This window comes from Vipera berus, assembly GCF_964194415.1.
Source record: "Vipera berus genome assembly, chromosome: 1".
NCBI classification, from domain to species: Eukaryota; Metazoa; Chordata; class Lepidosauria; order Squamata; family Viperidae; genus Vipera; species Vipera berus.
Genome location: NC_138202.1, coordinates 191,336,680 through 191,360,728, shown reverse-complemented (window position 1 = coordinate 191,360,728; position 24,049 = coordinate 191,336,680). Strand labels below are relative to the sequence as shown.

At 34.9% G+C, this 24,049-nt stretch overlaps 1 protein-coding gene across 2 annotated transcripts in view; it reads left to right on the top strand.

Moving 5' to 3' along the window:
- The window catches only part of ITSN2 (intersectin 2), an 82,937-nt gene that overhangs the window by 44,072 nt on the left and 14,816 nt on the right, over window positions 1-24,049 (top strand). The window contains exons 17-29 of one of the 2 annotated variants that reach the window (XM_081313186.1): window positions 1,833-1,913; window positions 7,228-7,364; window positions 7,735-8,183; window positions 8,731-8,852; window positions 9,018-9,196; window positions 9,734-9,875; window positions 10,405-10,610; window positions 11,337-11,395; window positions 12,291-12,457; window positions 12,607-12,652; window positions 12,728-12,849; window positions 13,585-13,681; window positions 14,961-15,152. In XM_081313186.1, coding sequence (XP_081169312.1) covers window positions 1,833-1,913; window positions 7,228-7,364; window positions 7,735-8,183; window positions 8,731-8,852; window positions 9,018-9,196; window positions 9,734-9,875; window positions 10,405-10,610; window positions 11,337-11,395; window positions 12,291-12,457; window positions 12,607-12,652; window positions 12,728-12,849; window positions 13,585-13,681; window positions 14,961-15,152 — 1,999 coding nt within the window. The remainder of the gene's footprint in view (window positions 1-1,832; window positions 1,914-7,227; window positions 7,365-7,734; window positions 8,184-8,730; window positions 8,853-9,017; window positions 9,197-9,733; window positions 9,876-10,404; window positions 10,611-11,336; window positions 11,396-12,290; window positions 12,458-12,606; window positions 12,653-12,727; window positions 12,850-13,584; window positions 13,682-14,960; window positions 15,153-24,049) is intronic. The other variant, XM_081313187.1, reaches the window with a different exon arrangement.

Sequence of the window (24,049 nt, the reverse complement as noted above, 5' to 3'; positions counted from 1 at the left end):
CTTTTCCTTCCTGTTTTCTGTCATCTCCTCCCAAAATTGCATGATTGCACCATGACAGAGAGCATCTTATCTGAAGGGCTTTTATGATTCAAATCTCTTTCAGAGCCAAAGATTATGAATGGAGGACTTGAAATTGTCCTTCAACTGTCAACTCCTGGACAGCAAAAGAGATGTATAAGTCATTTAGTGACAGTCTTCCCTGCTACATTACAGCGTATTTGTGCTTAAATTATAAAACATATTTTAGATACATATACATGCATATTAATTGGAATATGGAGGGCTGGCAAAGCTATGATTTTTGTGTTTAAGATAATTAATCTTGGGAGTGTGGTGATTATGAATTTCCTACTTAACAATGTGTGTCTGAAACCTTTCCACATAATGGATAGATAGTATGTCTGTAAATATAACAAAGGGAAAAGTCAGTGCTGCCATCCCTTTCCATTCTTTCCTTCCTTATTTTCTTCCTTTCTTTAAGTAAACAGCATAGGGAGGTGATATGGAAGAAGCAGCTTCCTCTTCTCAGTTACATAACTGAACTTACTTGTGACTGATTAAAGTTGGAGGGTTAGCCTAGCCAACTACAAGTAGTCCTTGCTTAATGACTACAGTTAGGACCCACAGTGCTATCACTAAGCAACCCGATCATTAAACAAATAATCATGTGACTGCAACAGACTAACAACCTCACTCCTGCCACAGTTGTTAAATGAGACATCGCATGACTGCGACTTGCAATTTTACTGCTTTCCACTGACTGCTTTTTGGAATTGTGATCCCATAACTTTGGGATGCTGCAGTAGTTGTAAACACTTGTCTGGAGTGAAAGTGCCGAAATGGCGATCACATAACTGTAGGAATGCTACAATGGTGGAAAGATTGATTGCAAAACTACTTAGTCAGCACCATTGTAACTTTGAATGATTACTACACATGGCAGTCCTCAAGGAAGGTCTACCTGTCAGTCACATATGCTGTAGAGCTGGGCAAGTGAAAGGAGATTGTAAAGGAGCAGCTGTTTGATCTCTTTCCTGAAATATTGTAGTCAAGAGAATTGGACCATAGTTCCTGACCTGTCTGTCCTGTCTATGTCAAGAGGCAGAGCAACAAATATAAAAGACTATCCTGCTTTTTTTTTTTGATAGACTGCTCCCATGAGACCAAATCCATTGCAGTGCCTGTTTTCACTGTAGAGCTTATGTGCAGATACTGTAGAACAGGGGTCTTCAAACTTGACCCTTTTATGACTTCTGGACTTCAACTCCCAGAATTCCTCAGCTAGCATGCCTGGCTGAGGAAGTCTGAGAGTTGAAGTCCACAAGTCATAAAAGGGCCAGATTTGAAGACCCCTGCTGTAGAAGGATACCTACCCAAGTACCGATCCTTACGTTACAAAAGACCACCACTTCATCTCAAGCAGGAGGCATCAGTAGGCTTAAAGGGATCAACAGTTGAAGGACTGCCCATTCCCCAAACTTAGCCCAGTCATGTTTATGCATTCTATGGCATGCATTCTACTGTGGGAAATGAGAACAGAAATAGAGTGGCATATAGAGCAGAAGAAACGATGGCTGAATAGGAACATTGCAAAGGACAAGATTTTATTGCTGATCCTATTTGTGAACCATTAATATTACTAATTTTGGCTATAGAAGACTCTGTCTATCTCCCTCATTCACACCCATACTCACATAATATACAGGTAAATATGATGAGAGATGAATCAGAACTTTGATTGCTAGATTAATTATTCCGATTCCTTAAGTTCTCCACCTTCACAACAATCCCAGAGAAAAGTTTAACCGCTTTTTATCTGCCTTATCTTACAGTGTGAGACTATGGATGCTTCTATTCTTCAGTGCCTTTTGTATCTGCTAAGCTGTCTCAACAACCTCTTCCTCTTACTTAAGGTTATTTTCTAATCTTTGGCCTTTTTTGCTTCTAATAATTTCCATGTTTTTTGTATTGGTGTGCGTGTGTGTGTGTGTGTGTGTGTGACAAAAAAAATTGCATTTTCCTATGCAATAATTTGGTGCTCTACTGCAGGAAGAGATTTTATTTGCCTTTTGCTTGCTTTTAAACTCTGTCCACTAACCAAATACTTTCGATTATGGGAAAAGGTAGGAATAATCCTCATGTCACTGCTTTTAAGCGAAATCCTTAAAACTCACGTAGTGTGTGGTGGATGGATTACTACTCATTACCAGTTTATCTGAAACAAAGTCCTATCTGTAATCAAGAGTGTTATTATTTTATCTGTTTTGACCATAGAAAATAGTTTTCTATAACATGCATAACAAAGGAAAAGTCCAGGCCAGATTTCCCAGAATAAGTAAAAAAATACCATTTTGTGAAAAACAATTTCTGCTTCTCCCCAGACCAAGAAAAAAATCCACTGATAAATTTACATATATGCTTGATTTTGCCTAAAGAACATTGGCAGAAAAGAATAATAAACTAGCTAGATTTCTGAGTTACACTTGAAGAAAGTGGCCTGCTACTTTCTTTTAGATAGTTATAAAATCAGAGGAAGTTGGATTCAGATCATAAAATCTCACGAATATATGTTCCTTGGAGAAAAATCATGTGAAATTACAAAGCTCATTACATGTTGACTTGTTCTCCCATGTACTTGGCTTTTCATAACAAACCAACTGCCAAGTAGACTATCACTAGGGCAAACTTTATACTTTGTTATTTTTTTTAAAAAAATTATTTTATTCAAATACAAATAATACAAACATAACACATATAAACCTAAATAAAAACAATATAAAAAAGTACAAATACTACAGTGCACCCACACCCCTGGAGACCATTTTTATTACCTATATTTCTTCTCATATAACAACTAACTATATACTGTACAATATATTTCAATTGTGCCCTTATCCCCTTCAAAACAGCATATATTCTTTAGCAGGTTTTTATAAAACTTTATATTTTGCACAATAAAAATATTAAGATCTTTATTCCCTTATGGATTACATAGTTAGACTATTTTCAGAAACCCAGTTGATTACCTCTTTGGATCCAAATTCTACCCCACCACAAAAACTGCTGCTGAACATGCTATATATAAGATCATCTTTGTTTGGCTTTTCCACTATCACAATGTGACAATTGCTCTGATTTGCATACAGGCTGCCATGTTGCCTTTTTCCAGTTTCCCCCTTAGATCAAAGAGAGGAAAGCATTTCCAGAGCTGTTGATACGGAAATATAACAATATTGGCCTTTTGTAGCAAAACAATAGTGTGGTATGAGATTTTATAAATCATTGTTTCGACACGTGCACTGACTATCATTCTGAAAAAGACCAAAGGGAATTATAAAACAGAGAAGTCGAGGAGAATTGAAATGAAGGACATTCGGACAGTGAGGTTGATAATTGTCATTAGCTATGCGACTTTTCCGTGTATATAAATGATTTTTATTAAAAAAAAACTTTGGTATCTGCTTAAAATCATATATTACACAGTTGAACATCCTTGTGAATTCTGGCTTACATTTTCATTATGAAACTGGTCCTTGTGTAATCTTTTTGTTCACAAATGATCACTTTGAAAAAAGTCACAGAGTATCCGGAGAAGTACCAATATTCATACTTTATATCTATTCACAGAGTAACTGATCAACTTATTGTTTTTTTGAATGTAGAGTAGTATTTCTGATAGATAAATTATATAAGAAGATGAACAATGATATGAATTCCTCATATTGTCAATGTAATGTATGAACAGAGCTGGCATTTGCATTCGTCACAGGATTTGTTTCCTGTCATTTTAATTCCAGTTTGTTCTAAAGTTTTGTGGCTGCTTTCAAAAAGTGCAGGTTTTTGGTGTTCTTTTTGGGTAACATCATCAGTGCTAGTGCTTCAACGCTTCGCTGACATTGATGATGTTACCCCGTCTGGGTGCAAGATCATTAAGAAGCATCACCTGTCTTTGGGTGTGTGTAAGAACATTCTATCTGCCTGTTTAGTATGGAAGCACATCCAGAAGACAGGGTGATAACTCCATATAACAAGAATAAGATTGTGCTGGCCTATAGCATTATGGAAAGGGTGTCCTGCCTGAGGTGCACTTATTTAGAATGGGATGGACATTTTGCCAGGCTATATTAAGCCACCCAGGTCCTTTTTCCTTGGGCCATTGGTAATATAAAAGGAGACTTTTTGAAAAAAGGGGAATCTTACAGGTTCCGCTGTTTCTGCAGCAAAGGACTTTTGGAAGGTGGGAAGCAATCTATCTTCTCCTACGTGTATAATGGATAAAAGCAGGTAGGTGTATGCTGGATATGCAGGGAATATTAGTATGTATATGTGCAAGCACAATTTTTGAAGACTTAACCTGGCATTTGATTTGGACCTAAAGCCTCCCATTTGAAAGTATTAAGCAATTAAATCAACGTAAGAGTAAGGGATAAATAGAAGATTGTTTTTATTTTGTACAATTCAAAGTGACATTCATAATGTGTCTGATTCCTTTTTCCCCACAACAACCCATTCAGGTGGATTGGGCTGAGAGACAGATACTGGCTCAAAATCATTCAGCCAGTTTCTGTGCTTAAGGAAGGACTGGAGCTCCCAGTGTCTTAGTCCAGCATCTTAGTCATTATACTGGAGTAACTCAGATTCTGTAATTCATCTTGATCATTTAACAGTTGGTTTGACATTGACTGACAATGTCTAATAGTATAATACAGTGACTTCATAATCACACAACTGATGGTGTACTAGAACAATCTAATGTTCTGTACTCAATTTAAACAATGGCATTGTTATGTCAGTGTAAAGCGTGATTGCAGGAAAGTGACTTAGCCAGAACTGGCAGGAACATTCCACCCAACTCAAGTGATTGGCATGCAAAGAGTCTCTCGTTATTCAGACAAAATGTAAGATACTAAAAAGTCTTTTGAATCTTTGAGGGGCCTTCTACACATTGGTATTTCACATCAGAGTTTTTATGATTCCTTCCAGTAATTCCATCTCCAACTACATACAGTCCTACAGTTTACAATTTATGGCAATTATGAAGAATATGCAGATACAGTGTTTATTAACATTTTTTTTCACTCTGTTGTTCGGAAAATTTCCCATCACTATATAGGAAACTACTTAAATATAAATAGAATTAATAGTGCTGTGATTGAATCAGAAAAAAAATGGGATGAGAAATACAGCCAACAAAATGCATATTGTTAATGAATGTAGCAAGTAAAGTAAATGGCCTGGACCAAGATATACAAGATCCACAAGCAGACAACTAGGGGTGATTTCTTGGTCCGGCCTACCTAATGGGGTTGAGTGTGAAGCATATTATATAACTAAAGCAAGCCTAATTTCAGCAAAGCATGTAACTCAAGTATACAAACGTTCGTTATTACTAGAGGAAAGTGAGGGACTGAAAAAAACATTTGAGGAGTTCATTGAAGAATGTGATGACAGATCAGAAAAATCTAGCGGGAAATAGATATGAACAGCTACTGATTTCTGCAGAGACTTCGTGTGTTATGTTTGTGGTATTGGGAATGATAAAAAACTCAGAATATCAATAACTCACACATTCATCCTTAGCCACTTCATTGTATGAGATTGGAAATAAAACATTAATTCTATGTCTACTGATACAATTAAATGTTCTCAAAAATATAGGAAAGGCCTTTTGGACACACAAGAACGATTAATTGAATTAACGCCTTGAGGCTTTGGCAATGGGTGCAATCTTTAGAGAGCTTACATGTGTAAATGACATGAATTACATGTATGCTGCAGGGTAGAAACTGTAAAGGTGGTGCTAAGCACCCTCAGTTGATTAATCACAATGATCTGTGTGTTATCTACAAGATGTGCATGTTGACTTATGATAACTATAGTCAATGGATTAGTCTTTGCAGAACATGACTGAATAAAAATAATAATTCTCCAATTCCTGTACCAATAAGTATGTAGTAAAATGATAAAATAAATGTGCATCAATTTACATATATCCCGATTACCATTTCTGCCCAAATTAAGTAGATCCTTATGTGGTCTTGAAGCTCATACAAGGCAATGTTCATCTTAGTTGGAAGGGTGAGGTGGTGTTCGTAGTAGATTTTAGATTATTTATTTATATGTAAACATTTCTGTTTACATCTCTCTCAAAGAGGGACTCTGGAAGTGTACAATAAAACATAACTATATTAAAAAATTAAAATGTTACAAATAAAACATTACGTTAAAAAACATTAAAAATTATACAAATTTTTAAGGAAGCAAGAATAATTAAAATTGGTTGACGAAGGCAAAGAGAGGGCACTAACAAACCCCATGACTGCCTGCTCCTCTGGGCTCCCTACACAAGCCTGCAGAGCCATGTTTTAACTCCTTTTCAGAAGGCCAGAGAGTGGAGGCCTGCCTCACCTCTGGGGAATGAATATTCCATAGGTGGGGGCAAAGTCAGAGCAGGCTCTATTCCTGGACCCTGAAGGAGGCTACAACATACTTTCCCTGCCTGATCGGGTGGGCTGATGTAATGGATGGAGCTGGTTCTGTAGGTAGCCTGGCCCCGTGCCATGAAGATCAGTATAGATCATAAACAACACCTTGAATTATATTGTTTTTCTCCTCTTCATATTGCTGTTTGATATTTTAACATTTTGGAATAATTTTTTGTGATCGTTTTCAAACAAAGTTCTGAAGTAATTTAGTAGAGGAATAACAAAAAAAATCATGCCTCAGCAATTGAAAATAATCTCACAGTTTAGCGGTTAGAATAGAATCGTACACTCTTCAAAGTGTTGGCAGGTATCTGTGGCATCATATCAAGTAGACTAAGAAGTTCTCTTGCCCTGCTGTAGACATCACTAGAAGGCTGAAGCAGTGGTGAAGAAATGTAACTTTGTGCCATCGTCATTACAGAAAATTATTTCTGACTTGTAAAGTAAGTTATGGACATAATAAGTGATTAGAAAACAGTGTTCATTGCAGAAGTTTTTCTACATATTTGCAAAACCATAAAGAATGACTTTTAAATGTTTTTTTAAAGGGCAGTTTAAATGGTATGGTATTTAATGGCATTTTTTGCCGCAGAAGCAAAAATAAACATACAAATAATTTTGTCTTACTCTATATGATTGTTGGGAAACATGCAGGAACATTTGGATTCAGAATATTAAATGGAATCACTTCTCTAAAATCTGCTTGCTGTTTTGCTCACTTAATTTTGTGCTTTCTTAATAGGAACTAAGAGAAACTTACTGCACACAGCAGAAAGCGCTTGAACAGCTCCACAAAATCAAACATGAAAAAATTCAAGAACTGGAAAGAAAAAGAACTGACCTTGCTTTGAAAAAGAGTGTAGAAGATGAGGCTACACGGTAATGTGTTCCTCATTTTTTCCTCTAGCCTCTTCATCTTATTCTCTGTTTCCTATTAATAGGCAGCAATAAATACAGAAACTGCATTTTGAGAGTCCTTATGAATGCTAGTATTCACCACTCTTTACTGATTACATTGCTGTGACAAAATTAAAATCAGGCTTAAATTCATTCCTAACATTCTGCATTTCAGCAAATAGTAAACATTAATATTGCTATAACCAAGACTTTGCATCATACAGGTGAACCTAAATCCTTCAGAAGGGAATCAATAGGAAGCTGGTATAAGGTTCATGTCAAGTGTTTGCTACTCAGTCTTGCTTTTCAGTACTAATAACAGAATAATTATGTTTTTTCTGTCTTTCAAAAGAAAAGCAAAACAGGAAAAGGAGAACTTGTGGCAAGAAACCATCAGGAAGGAAGAAGAAGAAAGAAAAAAGCGTCTGAAAGAAGATCGAATGCAGGAAAAGATCCATGAGGAAAAACAAAGAGCTGAGGAGGCCATTGCACGAGAGAGGGAGATCCAGAAACAAAAAGTGACAGAGCAGAAATTTGAAAAGGAAAGACAAAATGAACAAACAGGAATTCTAAGAGAGACTGAACAGCAAAGGCAGAAACAAAAAGCAGAAGAAAAAAAAAGACAGGAGAAGATTGCAAGAGAAGCTGAGGAAAAGCTTAAACGATTTGAAGAAGGGAAGAAAAGAAAAGATATTTTTAATTCGCAAGATTCTGAGAAATTTGTTTCCCATTTAAATGAGAAAAACGTAAATGTTCTTAAACAAACAAAGGGAAATCTTAAGTCTGTCATGAAAAATGAAGGTAACTATTCCTTTTAAGATTTGAGTGGTTTGGTTTGGATTATTCTGTAGTTTGAAAGAACACTTAGGAACCTGAGGTGGCTTCCACTCTTGAGAGTGGACAGAAGAGTCCCTCTCATAAATGCTCCACTCGGAAAGCAGATGCTGGTTTTTGCTGGTTTCCCCTTCTCTTTGCTTTGCTTTGGAAACCTTCTACTGAGGACAGGGGACTTTTATGGAACAGTAGTAGTAGCCACAGAAGAAGGTTCCTGTGCATTAATGAAAAGGCATTTGTTATGCACAGGACATTTCAATAGGATCTACCATGACCTCTGGTAGCTGTCTACATTGTCTTTTGCTGTTCCTGATTGGTGAGGAAATAGGAGCTTAAAGGGATGGCAAATTTTCAGTAGCAATGATTCCTGTGTGTTTGGCTCTTCTTCCCAAGACTTAAACAAGAGAATAAGGTGGTGTGCTTGCAGAAATCCTGACCTTCCTAGAAATAGACTTTTGAGAAAGCATTTCTCAGGAACTATCAATCAATAATTAGTTTCTCCTTGACTCTTCAGGCCATGCAGTTAGTGCTGCTGATTCAAAGACATCAGTAGGCTTTGTGAATTATAGAGCTTTATACCCATTTGAAGCCAGGAATCAAGATGAGATAAGCTTCCATTCCGGAGATATTATTGAGGTAAGTTATCATTTCTGAATACTAAATAGTTTACTTAATCCCAAATAATTTTGTGGTGTGTTTTCTTTAAAAAATGCACCAGCTAACACGTAGTAGAATTAAAACATATTTGTAAACAAGTAAAAAAAACCATTATATTTGATTATTTTCTCTTTTCCTTTCCAGGTTGCTGAGAAAACTGAAGGAGAACCTGGCTGGTTATATGGAAGTTTTCAAGGACATTTTGGCTGGTTTCCATGCAATTATGTAGAGAAAATACCTGAAAACGAGAAAGCCGTTTCACTTCCCAAGAAAGCCTTACTTCCTCCGACAGTCTCTGTACCAGCTACTTCAGTTCCTCTAGAGTAAATATAATTTTATGTATTCAATTTAGTGACTGGCTGGCTAAAAATAATAGCCCACCACCACCAACAACAACAAAAACAACACACACACACACACACACAAATAAATAGGCAATCAGCAGCTGAGGTTAAAGAATAGCCATTAATACAATACAAATATTTCAATAAAACTAATTCACAGTGAATGCACCAACATCACAATTTTTTAATTTGACATAATGTGCGACAAGTTGATGTCTGTTTCCAGTTTAAAAATGTAAAAGTATTTGTGCTGTGTTTTGCTATTGTGTGCTTCGTGTATTAAAAATAACAGCTGTAACTGGAGGATCCATCTGCATGCAAAAGGTTCCCAAGTTGCTTTCAAGAATTTCTCTCTTTCTGCAGAGTAAGGATTCCTTAGCAGCTGCAGAAGCTGTGAATTATAAAGAATCCCTAAGATGTCCTTTCTGGGAGACCATGAAAGTTTTTTGACTACTTTGCTAGGATGTTGGGTTTTATTGAAAGTAATCCCGTTATGTAAATGTTTTGATTTTGCAGAGTACATTCACCCAGTAAACCAGCAGACGAAGCAGAGTACCAAAATGTATCTTTTGCAAATTTAAATCCTAGCTCATGGCAGAAAAAGTCTGCCTTTACTCGCACTGTTTCCCCAGGATCTGTTTCTCCCATCCATGGACAGGTATGTTCATGGTTCAGAATAGAAGTATTGGGACAGGGTTGGGAGCATTAATATGCCAAGGACACCAAAGCACATAAGTTTTGTACTTTTGGTATTTTACATTTTTATGTTATTATTAAATGTATATTTGGGGTTGGCTTTTCTTTGGGGAGCTCATTTTATAATGCCAGAGTCTTTGGGAATGAACTATCTACAAATGGAAAGTACTCTGTATTCTGCTTCATATAATACAATATTACAGTATATATGAGAAATACATAGTGGTAATCTGCATAAATGGCTAATTATTTGTTTATGAAAGGTTACCCTGTCTACCACACAAATTTTCAAGGTAGTTTACCAGATTTTGTCCTGCTTTGATTCTATTTTATGGAAACTTTTCCATAATTCAGTTGGAATTTGTAGGCAAGACAATATATATATATATATATATATATATATTGTATGTTTTTGGAGTAAAAATATTTTTAGTTTATATTTTGTGTCTTTAAAACTTGCATGGCTGGCATTAATATACTACCTTTGACAGGGACAAGCTGTAGAAAACATAAAAGCACAAGCACTTTGCTCTTGGACTGCAAAAAAAGATAATCACTTAAACTTTTCAAAAAATGACATAATTACTGTGCTGGAGCAGCAAGAAAATTGGTGGTATGGAGAAGCTGGTAGAAGAAGAGGATGGTTTCCCAAATCCTATGTGAAGATTTTGCCTGGAAATGAATGCCAAAGAGAGGAGTAAGTAGGGCTGTCAGAATATTTGAACTGAAACTATTGGCAAAATACATGTGATTTGTGTAGAAGATGAATAGAAGACTTTGTTGGAGATTTGGAAGGATTCATGTGGACATCTCTGTTTCCACAGAGATGATTTTTTAGCACGTCTGTCTTTAAACTTTGCTGGCTTTGAATATTTATTTTAGAATTAAGAACAGTTGCACAGATAATTTTTATTCTCTTTTTAACTGTTCATACGTTATATTCCCAAATTTTTGGATAAACTCAGAATTTTTAAAATGAAGTTTGAAATTGAGAAATATATTTGGAAGAAACCTTTTACCAGATGTAGCGGTTTTATCTTAATAAACACAAGATTCACACAGAACGTAGAATTCTCATCTCCCTTCCTTTCTTACATTTGTGTTCTTATTAGTGCCTTCTGCTGATAGGTTTGTAGGAAATCACCCAACTTTAAACCATGGATTCCAAGGATGGCTTATTTTAGCAGAATTAATATTAACCATAGCATACTGAAGTACAGCTACTGTGAAACAGAAGCTTCATTTTGAATCCAACCCAAGGGTAGGATGGGGAGGGATATATGAGAAGAGAAAGAGATGAGGCAGCATCTCATCATATTTAGCATGACTTGATGAATCGATACTTTCCCTTATTTCCAAGCATCTCTAAGTTTGACTCATTGAGTGTGGAAAAATAACTTTACCTTAATTATTTCTTTTTCAGACCAGAAGCTGTTTATGCAGTTATAAATAAGAATCTTTCCACATCAACTTGTGTTTCAGGTGAGAGTAAGAACTGCATTTAAGCACTCTGATTCTTAAGTCTTTGAATGAGTGTATTTGTCTGAAGGAATAAAGAACATGCATAGCACTGCACAGTGTCTCAGACATCCATGCTAGAACACTAACATTGTTTATCTGTCCAATACTATAAATGTTCTGAGATAAATATTGGAATAAGAAAGATAGAAAAGCCTTTTATTCTGGTCTCCATATATTTTACCTGAGGCATGTACTTTTCCTCTGAATACGTTAATAAAATAATTTAATTAAAAATGAAAGTTAAATGCAGGTTAAATTATGACACATGATAAGAAATCAGCATGCTGGATTCGGAGAAATGAGCCTAAGCAAAGCATTCAAACTCTCATCTGTTAACCAGCATTAACTTAAGTGAAGAATAAATTTGCCATCCTTGCAAATACCAAAATGTATATGTGTGATGAGGGTATGTCTTTCCCTCCGTTAGTAAGCTACACTTACAAATCACAGTATATAGTATCATATTTCTAATATCTAAGTTATTGTTTCTCATATATAAAATGTGGGTTGAATCTACTCTTTCATATTTTAAATCATATGAAAATATCCTCTTAAGTGTCTGCCATGCTAGACCCAGATAGATGAAGGGACACTACACATAGCTAAAGAATGGTGTAAGATGTTCTAAATGTGAGAGGAACATGTTCATGTGTGATTAAGCTATTGAAGTATTACATTTTGACTTTGAATTTTTCTGTCATTAAAAAAAGGTTATCTATAATTCCCTTTGTTGCCTGATGTTACATGAGCATTAGTGAAAGATTTTGAAGTAGAAGGGATTACATGAACCAGTGTTTTACAATCTTTAGTCATATACAGCTTTATTACATGACTGAATTTTTCTCTGCCTTTTCAGAATATATAGCACTATATTCTTATTCAAGTTCTGAGCCTGGTGATTTAACTTTCACTGAAGGTGAAGAAATAGTAGTGAGTCAGAAAGATGGGGAATGGTGGACTGGAAGAATTGGTGATAGAAGTGGAATCTTTCCTTCAAACTATGTCAAACCAAAGGATCATGAGGTAAGACTTCCCAGGTGTTCTGCTTCCCAAGTGTTCTGCTTTAAGATTTTCTAAGGTTGTGCTATACTTCAAAAATGGGTGCTTGCAATAAAAAAAGGGGGAGAACTAAAATTAAACTTGGGCTCCCAATTGTTTCTTCTTTCTCGTAGACTTCTCCTCCAGCTAGCAAAACAGGAACATTAAATAAAAAACCTGGTAAGTATTACTGGTTTTTTCGTGTTCTTATATATTATAACCATTCATTTTACACTGATACATATTTCTCATTAGAAATTGCTCAAGTTACAACATCCTACACTGCATCAGGAACGGAACAGCTGAGTCTTGCTCCTGGACAGCTGATTGTAATTTTGAAGAAAAATTCTAGTGGATGGTGGCAGGGAGAACTACAGGTAAATAGATAATAATAATAATATTAATAATAATAATAATAATAATAATAATAATAATAATAATAATAATAATAATAATAATAATAATAATAATAATAATAATAGTTGGAAGGGACCTTGGAGGTCATCTAGTCCAATCCCCTGCTCAGGCAGGAAACCTTATACCATTTCAGGCAAATGGCTGTCCAGTCTCTTCTTAAAAACCTCCAGTGTTGGAGCATTCAAGAGGTTTTTCTGACTGGGTATCAGGTTTCTTATCTAGATGAGCAAATTATGTTTGTAGAAATACTTGCTGCTAAAAATGCATTTTTTCAAGAAGAAAAAAATTATTAAAAAAGGAGATCCCGTTGGTTGATTGATTGATCAATTGAAATCAAAAGCAATATTCAGAAGTTAAATATAAATTAAAACAGGAAGGAATAAGCAGATAGACATATCAAACACTTATCTACCAAAAACTAGATCTGGTATCCCTCTTGCATCATCTGCTCTTGAGAGGAATTTAGCACTCTTCCTCCTTATTGGCACATATGAATCCAATAGTAGGAAAGAACACATTTTTTTTAATCCAGCTGTCCCAAAATGTAATAAAGGCATTAATTCTGAGACCATGGTTTGTTCATAGGACAGGGCAAGAAAGCACAAGATAAGAGGCTCTCACTGCCAATCTGAGCAGAGGTAAAAGTGCAGGTGTAAACAGATATTAGATTTTGGATCACCAATTGTGTTTTTCAGGCGAGAGGGAAAAAAAGACAAAAAGGATGGTTTCCTGCTACTCATGTGAAACTGTTAGGTCCCAGCCATGAAAAGGCTATGCCAACTGTTCATCCAGGTGAGCAATTAAAGCTTGTTTCTGATTGGTGCCTGAGTTCATAGCAAAGGGTTACTTTTAGAGCTTAGCATACTGTGTGATTTCATCCATTATAATTTGTAACCTATGGTTTATGACTTAGATTCACATGGGAATTGTGATATATTAACAAAAAACAGATCCTCCTTGTTTTAGGTGCAAGTCATATAACTTGTGTTTTATTTTTGGTTTTATTCTTTTGTTTGTAGTTATAGCTTGTTCTTGATAATCATTTCAATGTAGTTATTTATTGTGTTAATTTCTTTAATTTCTTTTCTTTGATTTCTTTGACTTCTCAATATGTAAATATATTGAATATATATATTCTGGCTTTTCTTCAGATTTTGTATAAAATCATTGATATCTAGAGTTCTGATAAAATCATATAAAATACTTTATTATGAATTATAGCCAAACTATTTGAATTTTATAAAGTTTGGGGCTTTGTACTTTATGAAGAAGAAAAAAAACAAGTCTTTATTCTGAGAGGCAGTGTAGAAAATTAGCACAAGAGAAAGTAAAGCAAAATGTGTGTTCTATTTATACATGTTTGAATTTAGTTGCATCAGAATGGGGGGCATATATTTATTGAATTTATTATAAATAATATAATAGAATCTTTGGGAGAGACAGTCTATAAGTAAATTTAGGAAAATAAATTAAGTTTCTGAATTTAATCAAATTTCATTTAACTAAAAGAATTTATTAACGGGGGAAAAATCGGGCATTATTTTTCCCCATTAAATGTCCTAAAGAATTTGTACTATTTATTAATAGTAATAAATAAGTGGGCAAGAGACAACTATGTATATAAATTTTAACAATTTATAATTGACAAAGCTTACCTTCACAAATGTTTAAAGATTGAAAGTATATTAGTAAATGTTTTTTGCCAACACTCTACTTTTTTAAAAAAGACACCCTTACCTTATTGCAGTTCAGTTTTTTGCAGCCCTATACTTTTATGATAGCTTCTTTTAAGAATTGAGTGCAGAATGGTCAGATCCACATTTGCTGAGATAATCAATCCAGAAGTCAAAACTTTTCAACTCAGAAGCAGAACTGGGCCATTGAGACTATGGTTGCTATTTCTGAATTAGAACTACCTATGATGTTAAATGTAAATATGTAACATGCACAAACTGAAATAATTAGTTTTGTAAATTTCTAGGCAAGGATGGGGATTTTTACAAGTAGTGAAATAGTTATTGTTGGTGCTCCTGAAGAACATGTCCTTTGTCATATTTTTTGTTTCTATTAGTGTGTCAAGTGATAGCAATGTATGACTACTCAGCAAACAATGAAGATGAGCTCAATTTTTCTAAGGGGCAGCTTATAAATGTACTGAACAAAGATGATATGGATTGGTGGCAAGGAGAAATCAATGGCATTTATGGCCTCTTTCCTTCAAACTATGTGAAGATGACTGTAGACTCTGATCCAAGTCAACAGTGTAAGTAAAACATGCTTAAGTAATGATTGAATTTCTCTGTATTCATGCTTTGATATGGAATAAATTCAAATACTTCATTCAATATAGGTGTGCATTTGTATGGTCACATCCATCTCTGCAACAGAAAAATGCTGAGTTATTTAAAACTGTAGGGCTAAAAATAATGACTAAAATAATTTAGTCACGCAGATAGATTGCTGTGGACGTGCATTTTGAACATGGCAGTAGTTTTTAAGGAAATTGTTTTGAAAGCTCAATTAAGTATCCATCAAATTATGTTATGCTGAACTCTTCCTATGGGTAGTGAGCTATTTGAGTAAGAGAGTGATAGGCTGATTTAATTTATGTCTGGTGCAGTCAAAAAGATTCTCAGTGGTTCATACCATTGAGAAACAATATACAAATAATATAATAAAATCAAAACAACAACGTAAGTAGCATAATAAAACAGGCAAATTGCACATATAAAATAATAGTCCAACTTTCCTCAATAGAGTTAAATATGGATTATTGCCTTCTTTCATTTTTTAAAAAGAAAGCATCAAAGAAGTTTTATAACATAGGCTTCCAACCTCACAAATCTGATCCGTCAGATCTTTGAGGTAGACCAAGTCAGGAAACAGACCCTACAAGGATTACAAGCATGCTACCTTATTGTTGTAGGGTTGATCTTTTGTGCCATCAAGTTAGTTTTCTTGAACAATGTTTTTGGCAATGTTTGCACTTACCTACTTCCTAGGACTAAGAGAGTTTGTCTGGCCTAAGGTCACCTGACTGACGTCATGCCTAAGATAGAAATAAAATCCAGTCTCCAGGTTTCTAGCCTGGTGCCTTAACCACTATACCAGACTGAACAACAAAATTACAATCCTGAAAACTTGTCAAAGTTTCTCTCTGCCCACCTAGTACCAAACAGAATCAAAGTGAGGTTATTTTGAGTTATCTCTGTACTGAAGCTAAAGCTCTGACATTTTTCAGAGTGTACAGCTCCTTCAATTACATAATATTTCTTGACATCATTCTTATTACTACAGAGATTACCAACTTTTCACTACTCTGGTTTCCAATTGTTAAGAAATCTGTGTTTTGTCAAAGGATGGAGATAGTTTTGAAGCAGAATTTTATTTTTATTTTTTTAAAAAAAGGGAGAGCAAGAATAAGGTATAATTCCATATGTAGCCTAATATAATTAAAGTGCCTGGTAGAATCTAATTTTTATACATATAGTCTTATGTCTCAGTTTGTGAATAACTGGAATAGTGTTGGCTTCAGCATTCACTGTTTTGTATGTTTCCTCTAACTTTTGCTTTGTTTACCATTTGATCAATAAAACATGAATGCTCATTTTCTCTTTTGTGATTGTGATTTGGCCTAATTGAACTATTTATGAAATTTGAATTATTTCCTATATAATTAGAATGATTTTTCTGGCTTTTACACAGTTAACAATGTAGTTCATACTTTTAGATTTAACATATGTAACAAATTGGGCTGCACCATAGTAATTGAATAAGCCAATGTTTGTACGTTGGGATATTAACAAGATAGAATTTTCTGGCATTTTTATCTTACTCTAGAAGACCAATCTCATATTTGTGGGTGGACCAGATTGTTATCCTTTAGAGCAATTGCAAACATGTCATTTGTCTACATAGGGACAGTTTTTTGATAAGAAAAGTCATCCCCATATCATAATATTGGGTTTTTGGTTTGTTTTTATGCATATACCAAGAAAGAAGCTGCTGTAAACAAAATGCCTCTGGTTTGTATATATTATGCAAAGTTAATAATTACTTATATTCTAACCTAATAAGAGTTGGCTTGTATGAACTTCAGTGTTGGTATCACAGTTACTTCAAAATGAAAACCTGTTTCTTAGATATATGTAATTACTCTAGTAAAGATTTCAGTACCTCCCCCACACACATACACTCCAGATACACTGCAGTTCTTTAGACTGCTTGTATTTTTCCTCTTTCTACATATTCTGATATGAACATGGAAAGAGATGGTAGCATATTTAATGCAGCAAAGGCCTGAGTGCTGACATGAATTGGATGCCTATAAACACACACACATACGCATAAATATACGTATGCATATGCATGTTTAGTAAGTGTAGTTTTTCTTCCATCCTGTATGGTAATATGAGTATTACAACTCATTTTATCTACTATAGCTCATTAAATAAAATCTGAACATAGCACCATATGGAAACAATATGCTACTATTTTTAGGTCTGCTCATTCTACTTATAAAAGGTTATGTTAGTAAAAAAGCCATAATTCAAAATGAGGTGCCAAGATAGCTTCCTGGAATCTGGCTTTTCTTCCAAATTTGATGGATGTCCTAATATGATATTAGCATATACCTTAATTATGTGTTTCTCAATAACAAATGGTACCATCTAATCAGACATGATTAGTACTTGCAAGCTGATGGAGAAACTGAAGAAACATTCTTAAAGAAATGGCAGTATGGCCCACCACTTTCATTCTGTTAACTCTGGAAATTACATGGACATGTAGTCATGAAGGGTTAAACTCCATGTTACCTTTACCAATGTTCATTAAGCCATTTTGATGTCCTTTTTATCTCTTGAAATAAGTGTTGAACTCATTGGCCCACAGAAGTAGATCAATATGGCAATGTCTGTTGATAATTGTTTAATTTGGTTTCATACTCTTCATAAGTGGTACTATGTAATCTGAACATATATAACCCAGATATTGAATTTAAATAGCATTTAAATCCACAAAAACAAATCTTTTATTATGCCTTTAGGCCAGAAATCGCTACATAGAAACACATAATCTAAAATTGAACGTATCAGTAAAAAGCATAAAATACAATGATAACATGACAATAATATTAATATAATGCAGGTAATAATGAGGATAATCAAAATTAACACTAATAGGACGAATAAAACAGATAGAGGCACAAAATCAGGCAGTTGGGAAGATACGTCAATCCTGGTGGGAAAGAAGGATTGACAAATAAGCATTGCTTCTGAACTTTTTGATTTAAGATCAGGTGTAAATATTGAAACTTTAAAATTTACCTATCACAAGTTCAGTGAATATTCTAAGAAATTACTTTGCTTTTTGATTTTATTTTCCCTTATGTTAATTTAATTTTTAAAACGATCTGACCGTTTTAAATACAGAGTATCCTGTTTCCAAGTAGTTTTAAATTATCAGAAATGTTTTAAAACATATTAATTCTGTCTTTAGAATATTGGTTATTAAGCCAGTACTGCTTCTTATACATTTCACTAAGTTCTACTATAGTCATTTATCCCTAATTTTGTTTTCTTTTCTTTTTCAAGGACCTACTGTTGTCTTCCAGTATGAAAGCACCTCAGAGACCCACTATACAAGTTTGACTATAGCATGGCGGCAGGGTGGACAGCCTGCTCAGATCTCTGAAACGATTTCTTTGCTTCGCTTCAGTATTAAATCCAAGACTTCACGTTTTGTTCTATGCTGTACAATTACAAATCATTTATGCAAACTGATTAGTGGGTCTTTGTGTGGCTTTCTGCACTCTCCAATCTGGTTTTCTCTACTCTCTTTATTTAGGAACAATAATGAATTATTAGATTGCTAGTCCAAGCTATATCTCTTGGCACAATGCAACTTTAGGCACACAAAGACCTACTATTTATACTGTCACGTGGGAAATGGTGTTCTCATGATTAGCATCATATATTTCCTATGTTGATCTCTCACTATGCACTTCATGTATGATCCTGTAAATAGTGGCAATGCTATTGTGGGAAAACAGAGCAGAGATAGAATGAAATCTGTTGTGTTGTTTTTAAAGGTACTTTATACCACTGCTGTGTCTATATATGTTATATACTAGAGCTCTTTAGTTTCACCTAAAACAAAAGTGTATAAGGTGGCTTTTGCTACAGAAATTGGAAAGATTCTGCCCTAAATAATACACACTTCTTAATATGTTAAAGGAAAGAGTAACAATTTTTGAGAAAGCTGGACAAAGTTGGTTTTTGAGAGAAACTTCTTTTGGAGCCTTGCTGAAAGTCTGAGAAGCCTGTTTCTTGAATTCCCAATACTGTAACAATCTTGACGTGCTTCTCTCTTCCGCCCGCCCGTCCCTTCCCTCCCATTGGTTCTGATACTTCAGGTTGTTGTGGGATTGGTGGAGCATCAAAGAGAGCCTTTTTAACTCTGGGAGACTTAAGGGAAGTATCTCAGTGCTCCTGGCATTATCACCTTCCCAGAGCATTTCAGATCCTGATTGTGAGGGAAAGGAGCTGGTTGCAAGAGAGGAGCAGGACATGGTATTGTGGGTCTTTCAAAATTAAAACAAACCTTTTGGAGGCCAGATACGTTTCGAGTGGTTTGTGCCTAGGGCTGAACTTTAAAAAAATCTTCAAACAAACACTATATTATGACAGGATGATACCGGCAGTGCTTTTTTTTTGTAAAAGAAAAAGGTGCCGGAACTCACACATGTCATACAAACCACCTTGCCTATCCTACAAGGTTCCATCCAAAAAAGGTGCCGGAACTCCGTTCTTGAGCGTTCTATGAGGAAAAAAGCCCTGGATACCGGTCATAATGTAGTGGGCAAGGCTGACATTTTTGGCTTTCTCCCCTTATTATTTGGATATATTAGATAATATTTTAGGTTTGTTTTCAAGAAAAAATAAGAAAACACACCATTGAAAATTAGATATTTGCTACCAACATGATATTGAGGAAACCAAGAAGCTAAATAGACTCTACAGTTCCCCTCCCCTGCCCCATTTTTACAGACACATTTTAAAAAAAAATAAAGCATTTTTTTAATTCCCAACAACTTTATTAAATGTTTTTTACTGCTGCATGGCTTTCTGGGAATTTCTTAGTTAACAAACCATTTTTTACATTTAACCAAATCTTTTGGTTAATTTTTTTTCTCATTCTGTAGCAATTTAACATTTGCTAACGTTCACCATTATCACCTCACTTCATGGTGCCTTTTTGGCCACACAATCAAGCTTTCCTCCTCCCCCCCCATGTAGTCCAGTGGCCCCCAACCTTTGGGCAACAGGGACTGGTTCTGTGGAGAGAGGTTTTCCCACAGACCTGAGGGGGCGTGGTTTCAGCAACTGCCCTGCATCCCGTGGATGGGCTTTGCTTGCTTGTGTGGCCTGACTGCTGGCATGCCACGGCCCGGTGCTAGTCCAGGGACCGGGGATTGGGGACCCAGATGTAGTCCATATCTATTTGTAAATGTAGTCTCATTCTGCCTGCTAAATTGTTCTAGACATCTTGGATAGTTGTGCTGTGTTGCAGTGAGAGTTAGTTGCCTTGTTTTCAGGAAGTGTATTTCCATGTGAGCATATGTTAGGTGGGATTTTTGCCTGTGTGGAGCGACCCAAACCTCACCCTGTTGGTTTACAGACCCCAGTATGAAAATTAGTTCAATCCTTAGACTGAAAGAAATTCCCCATTTCTTCTGTACAAGATTAGATATTTAATTTGGAGTGCATATCCATTTATTTTCAATATTCTAAGGTTGTAATCTAAAATCCTTTAATTAAATCCCATTCAGTGTGATTTATTTTCTACAAAGTATCTTTAGCATCATTGCCTCACAGTATAGTCTATGCCTATTTGGTATGAAATAAGCTATTGTCTTCAATGGTGCTTACTCTCAGATAAATGTGTTGAAAATTGCTATTTAAATGAATATAACAGGCTTATCAAATCACTGATGCCTTTATTACTAATACAAAGTAGTGGATTGTAGTAGGGTCTTTCATGCCAAATAAAACAGTTGGGTACTTACATCAAGTCATAAATAAATATTTCTCTTAGCTCTATATTATTATTACCAATAGCAGATCTGCAAATAGCTCAATATTAAGTTGATGATTCTCTTTTTCTAATATTTATCGTATGATTTAATATGGTAATCATGGTACATGATGGTCCTTTCTTGCAAAGCACAGTTGTGGTTTAACAGCTGCCAACTAGAAGATCTCATACAGGAGATGTAGCGATTCAATCCCAAATTAAAACCAAATATTAGATTCTGTCAATTAATTCTTGCCAAAGTTATAGTTCACCAACCATTTATCGTGGCAAGATGATTGCTTATCCACCTCTTTGGGTTTACCAAAACAGCAACAAAAAGAAGTATAACATTCTCCTGGTAAATATCAGGTTTATGCCATGTAAGAACTCCCAAGATTGTAGAATATGGAATCATATGCCTGGAAGAGACCTCAGGGGTCTTCCCATCCAATTCCCTGCTCAAATGATTATACCATCCTGATCAAATTGCTGTCCAGTCTATTTTTGAAAACCTCCAATGATCCACAGCCCCAAAAGCCAAGTTATTCCATTGTTTATTGTTCTCACTGTCAGAAAATTTATCCTTGCTTCTGGGCAGGACCTCTGTGCTAATAAATACAGGAACTGAGAATTTTTGTAGTTTTGGTGGTTGGTTATGTGGCTTTTTAAAGATGAGAATGTGAGCAGAAAGCCTTTGAGAGGCTTATTGCTCGTTTTAAAAAGTCTTCAACCTAAAGCTAAACTTGGTACAATTTCAGGCCGTTTCTGAGGCCTGAGGAGTTTTAATGGCAGAAATGGAAAAAATGTGCTTTCTGTGCTAATGGGAGTGGGAGTAGAAATTGTGCTGCTGAACCTCAACTATTTTGCCATTAAATTTCAGTTGGATACAGGTAGTCCTCAACTTACGACCACAATTGAGCCCAAAATTTCTGTTCCTAAGTGAGACTGTTGCTGAGTGAATTTTGCCCCATTTTACAACCTTTTTTGCCACAGTTGTTAAGTGAATAACTGCAGTTAAGTTAATAACATGGTGGTTAAGTGAATCTGTCTTCCCCATTGACTTGGCTTGTCAGAAAGTCACAAAAGGGGATCAAATGACCTCAGATCACTGTAACCAAGATAAATATGAGTCAGTTGCCAAACGGCTGAATTCTGATCACAGGACCATGGAGATGCTGCAAAGGTCATAAGTGTGAAAATGCTCATAACTCACTTTTTCACTGCTGTTGTAACTTCAAATGGTCATTAAATGAACTGTTGTAAGTTGAGGACTACCTATAATCTCAGGGTACTGGGGACTGCAGGTTGTTCATCCCTGCTTATTGGTTGCAGAAATGAATTTGACCATATTTGAGAGTTCAAATAATGTCTGATTGATTTCCTAGTAAAAGAGTAAAGAGTGCTGGCTTTTGTTTGTTGGACTTAATTTAGCACAACTGTTACAAATGTTTACTGTACCAGTAGGGTGAGTAAAAAAATATGTTTATGACAGTCTGTAATTAAGAATTTTCAGAGATAAAACATATTTTAATGTAAGTGGTACAATATAGGTCAAAAGAGGTACAAACTATTAATTGGCATTAATAAGAATGATATGTTTAGGATTTTGTTACTAAATATTTTGCTATTATTTATTATTAGTATTCTGTTTTGCTGATAATTCATTTTTTTATAAATTTATTTCTAGTATATTAATAGGTTAAGAAAGCTAGGCCCAAGCAGATCATAGCATAACTAAACAATAATTCAGAAACATATATAAAATGTGTGCATCATTATAGTGAGTTTCAGAAAGGAGTAATTTAAAAAATGTATTATGCAACAAATTGAGTAGGGTTCCAAATTAGGATTCTGAGAAACTTAATCAAAACAAAATTCACATAAAATAGGGACAATTTTCTTCTCCTAATTTCAACGTCCCAATTTACAAAAGCTGCAAAAGTTTTATCACATGGATTTTCAAAATAAAAAGGAGACTCTTATGATAGTTGAGTACAAGTTTTTAAGCATTCAGAGATGGCTGTATAAGTTATGTTCTTTAGCTTTACAGTTGAATAGCTTTATTTTTTTTTTCATTTGGACGGCTAAGGTTTTTTAATATGATCAAAAATAGATAACAGTATTATAGTATATGAAGCAACTTGCTTCAACATGTTATTTGTCCCCATTCCAGAAATGGAAATAGGCAGTTCTCCAAATAGGAATGAGGGATTTCCTGACTTAGAAATTAATATTCAGCTTTCTTAAAAGTTTTAGAGAAAAGCTTGTGATTTCTTGACATTTTGAATGGGGTATAAAATAGCTGTGACAATACTATTTTTTTTTGTTTGCAAAAAGAATGTAAAAGTTCTGGATTTCTTGATTTTTATTTTTACAAATGAATTGTACTACCCAGTGTGATTTGCCAGAAACGCACAAACCAGTATTTGCTAAAATATGTCCTATGACTTGTATTATTTTTCTATTAAAGTCAATCAGTGCTGACAGACTTCTAGCTGTAGTGGTGTTTTGGGCTGCTACCGCAAAATGCTGCTTTCTTGTCATTAATTATGTTTATTTCTTAAATATCACTATGCTGTGTGCTGTTTTGAAATTTGTATTTTGAGGCTTTCTAGTATTAAAGCAATGGAATAATGATCAGTGTTTTGCTATACAAACACAGCCTATGCTGTGCATGAGCATTGTTTTTTGAACACTGGAAATAACTATGCAAAATATTTTATTAAAGAGACACACAGAGAACATACTTATTGGTGTGTGATTTTTTTTAGCACAGTTAACCATTCTCAGGTTTTCATACGTTATTCATTTATTTTGTTCCTTCATTATGTAACCAACCAATCACTAAAATCTTCTGGAAAATGATCACATAGGTAGAGTATATTTTAATCAATTGTTGGTATGTGACAGAGGAGAAATTGTTATTTCTAACATCAGGTTAAACCTGTTCATTCAGCACGTTTCAAATTCTTCATCAAAAGGGAACCCCCAGAATGTAAGAACGAAGTTATTACTATTAAACTGGGATCAAACTTGTAAAAGTTGAACTCTAAACAAGATCAAGGCTGGTTTTAAATTTATAAT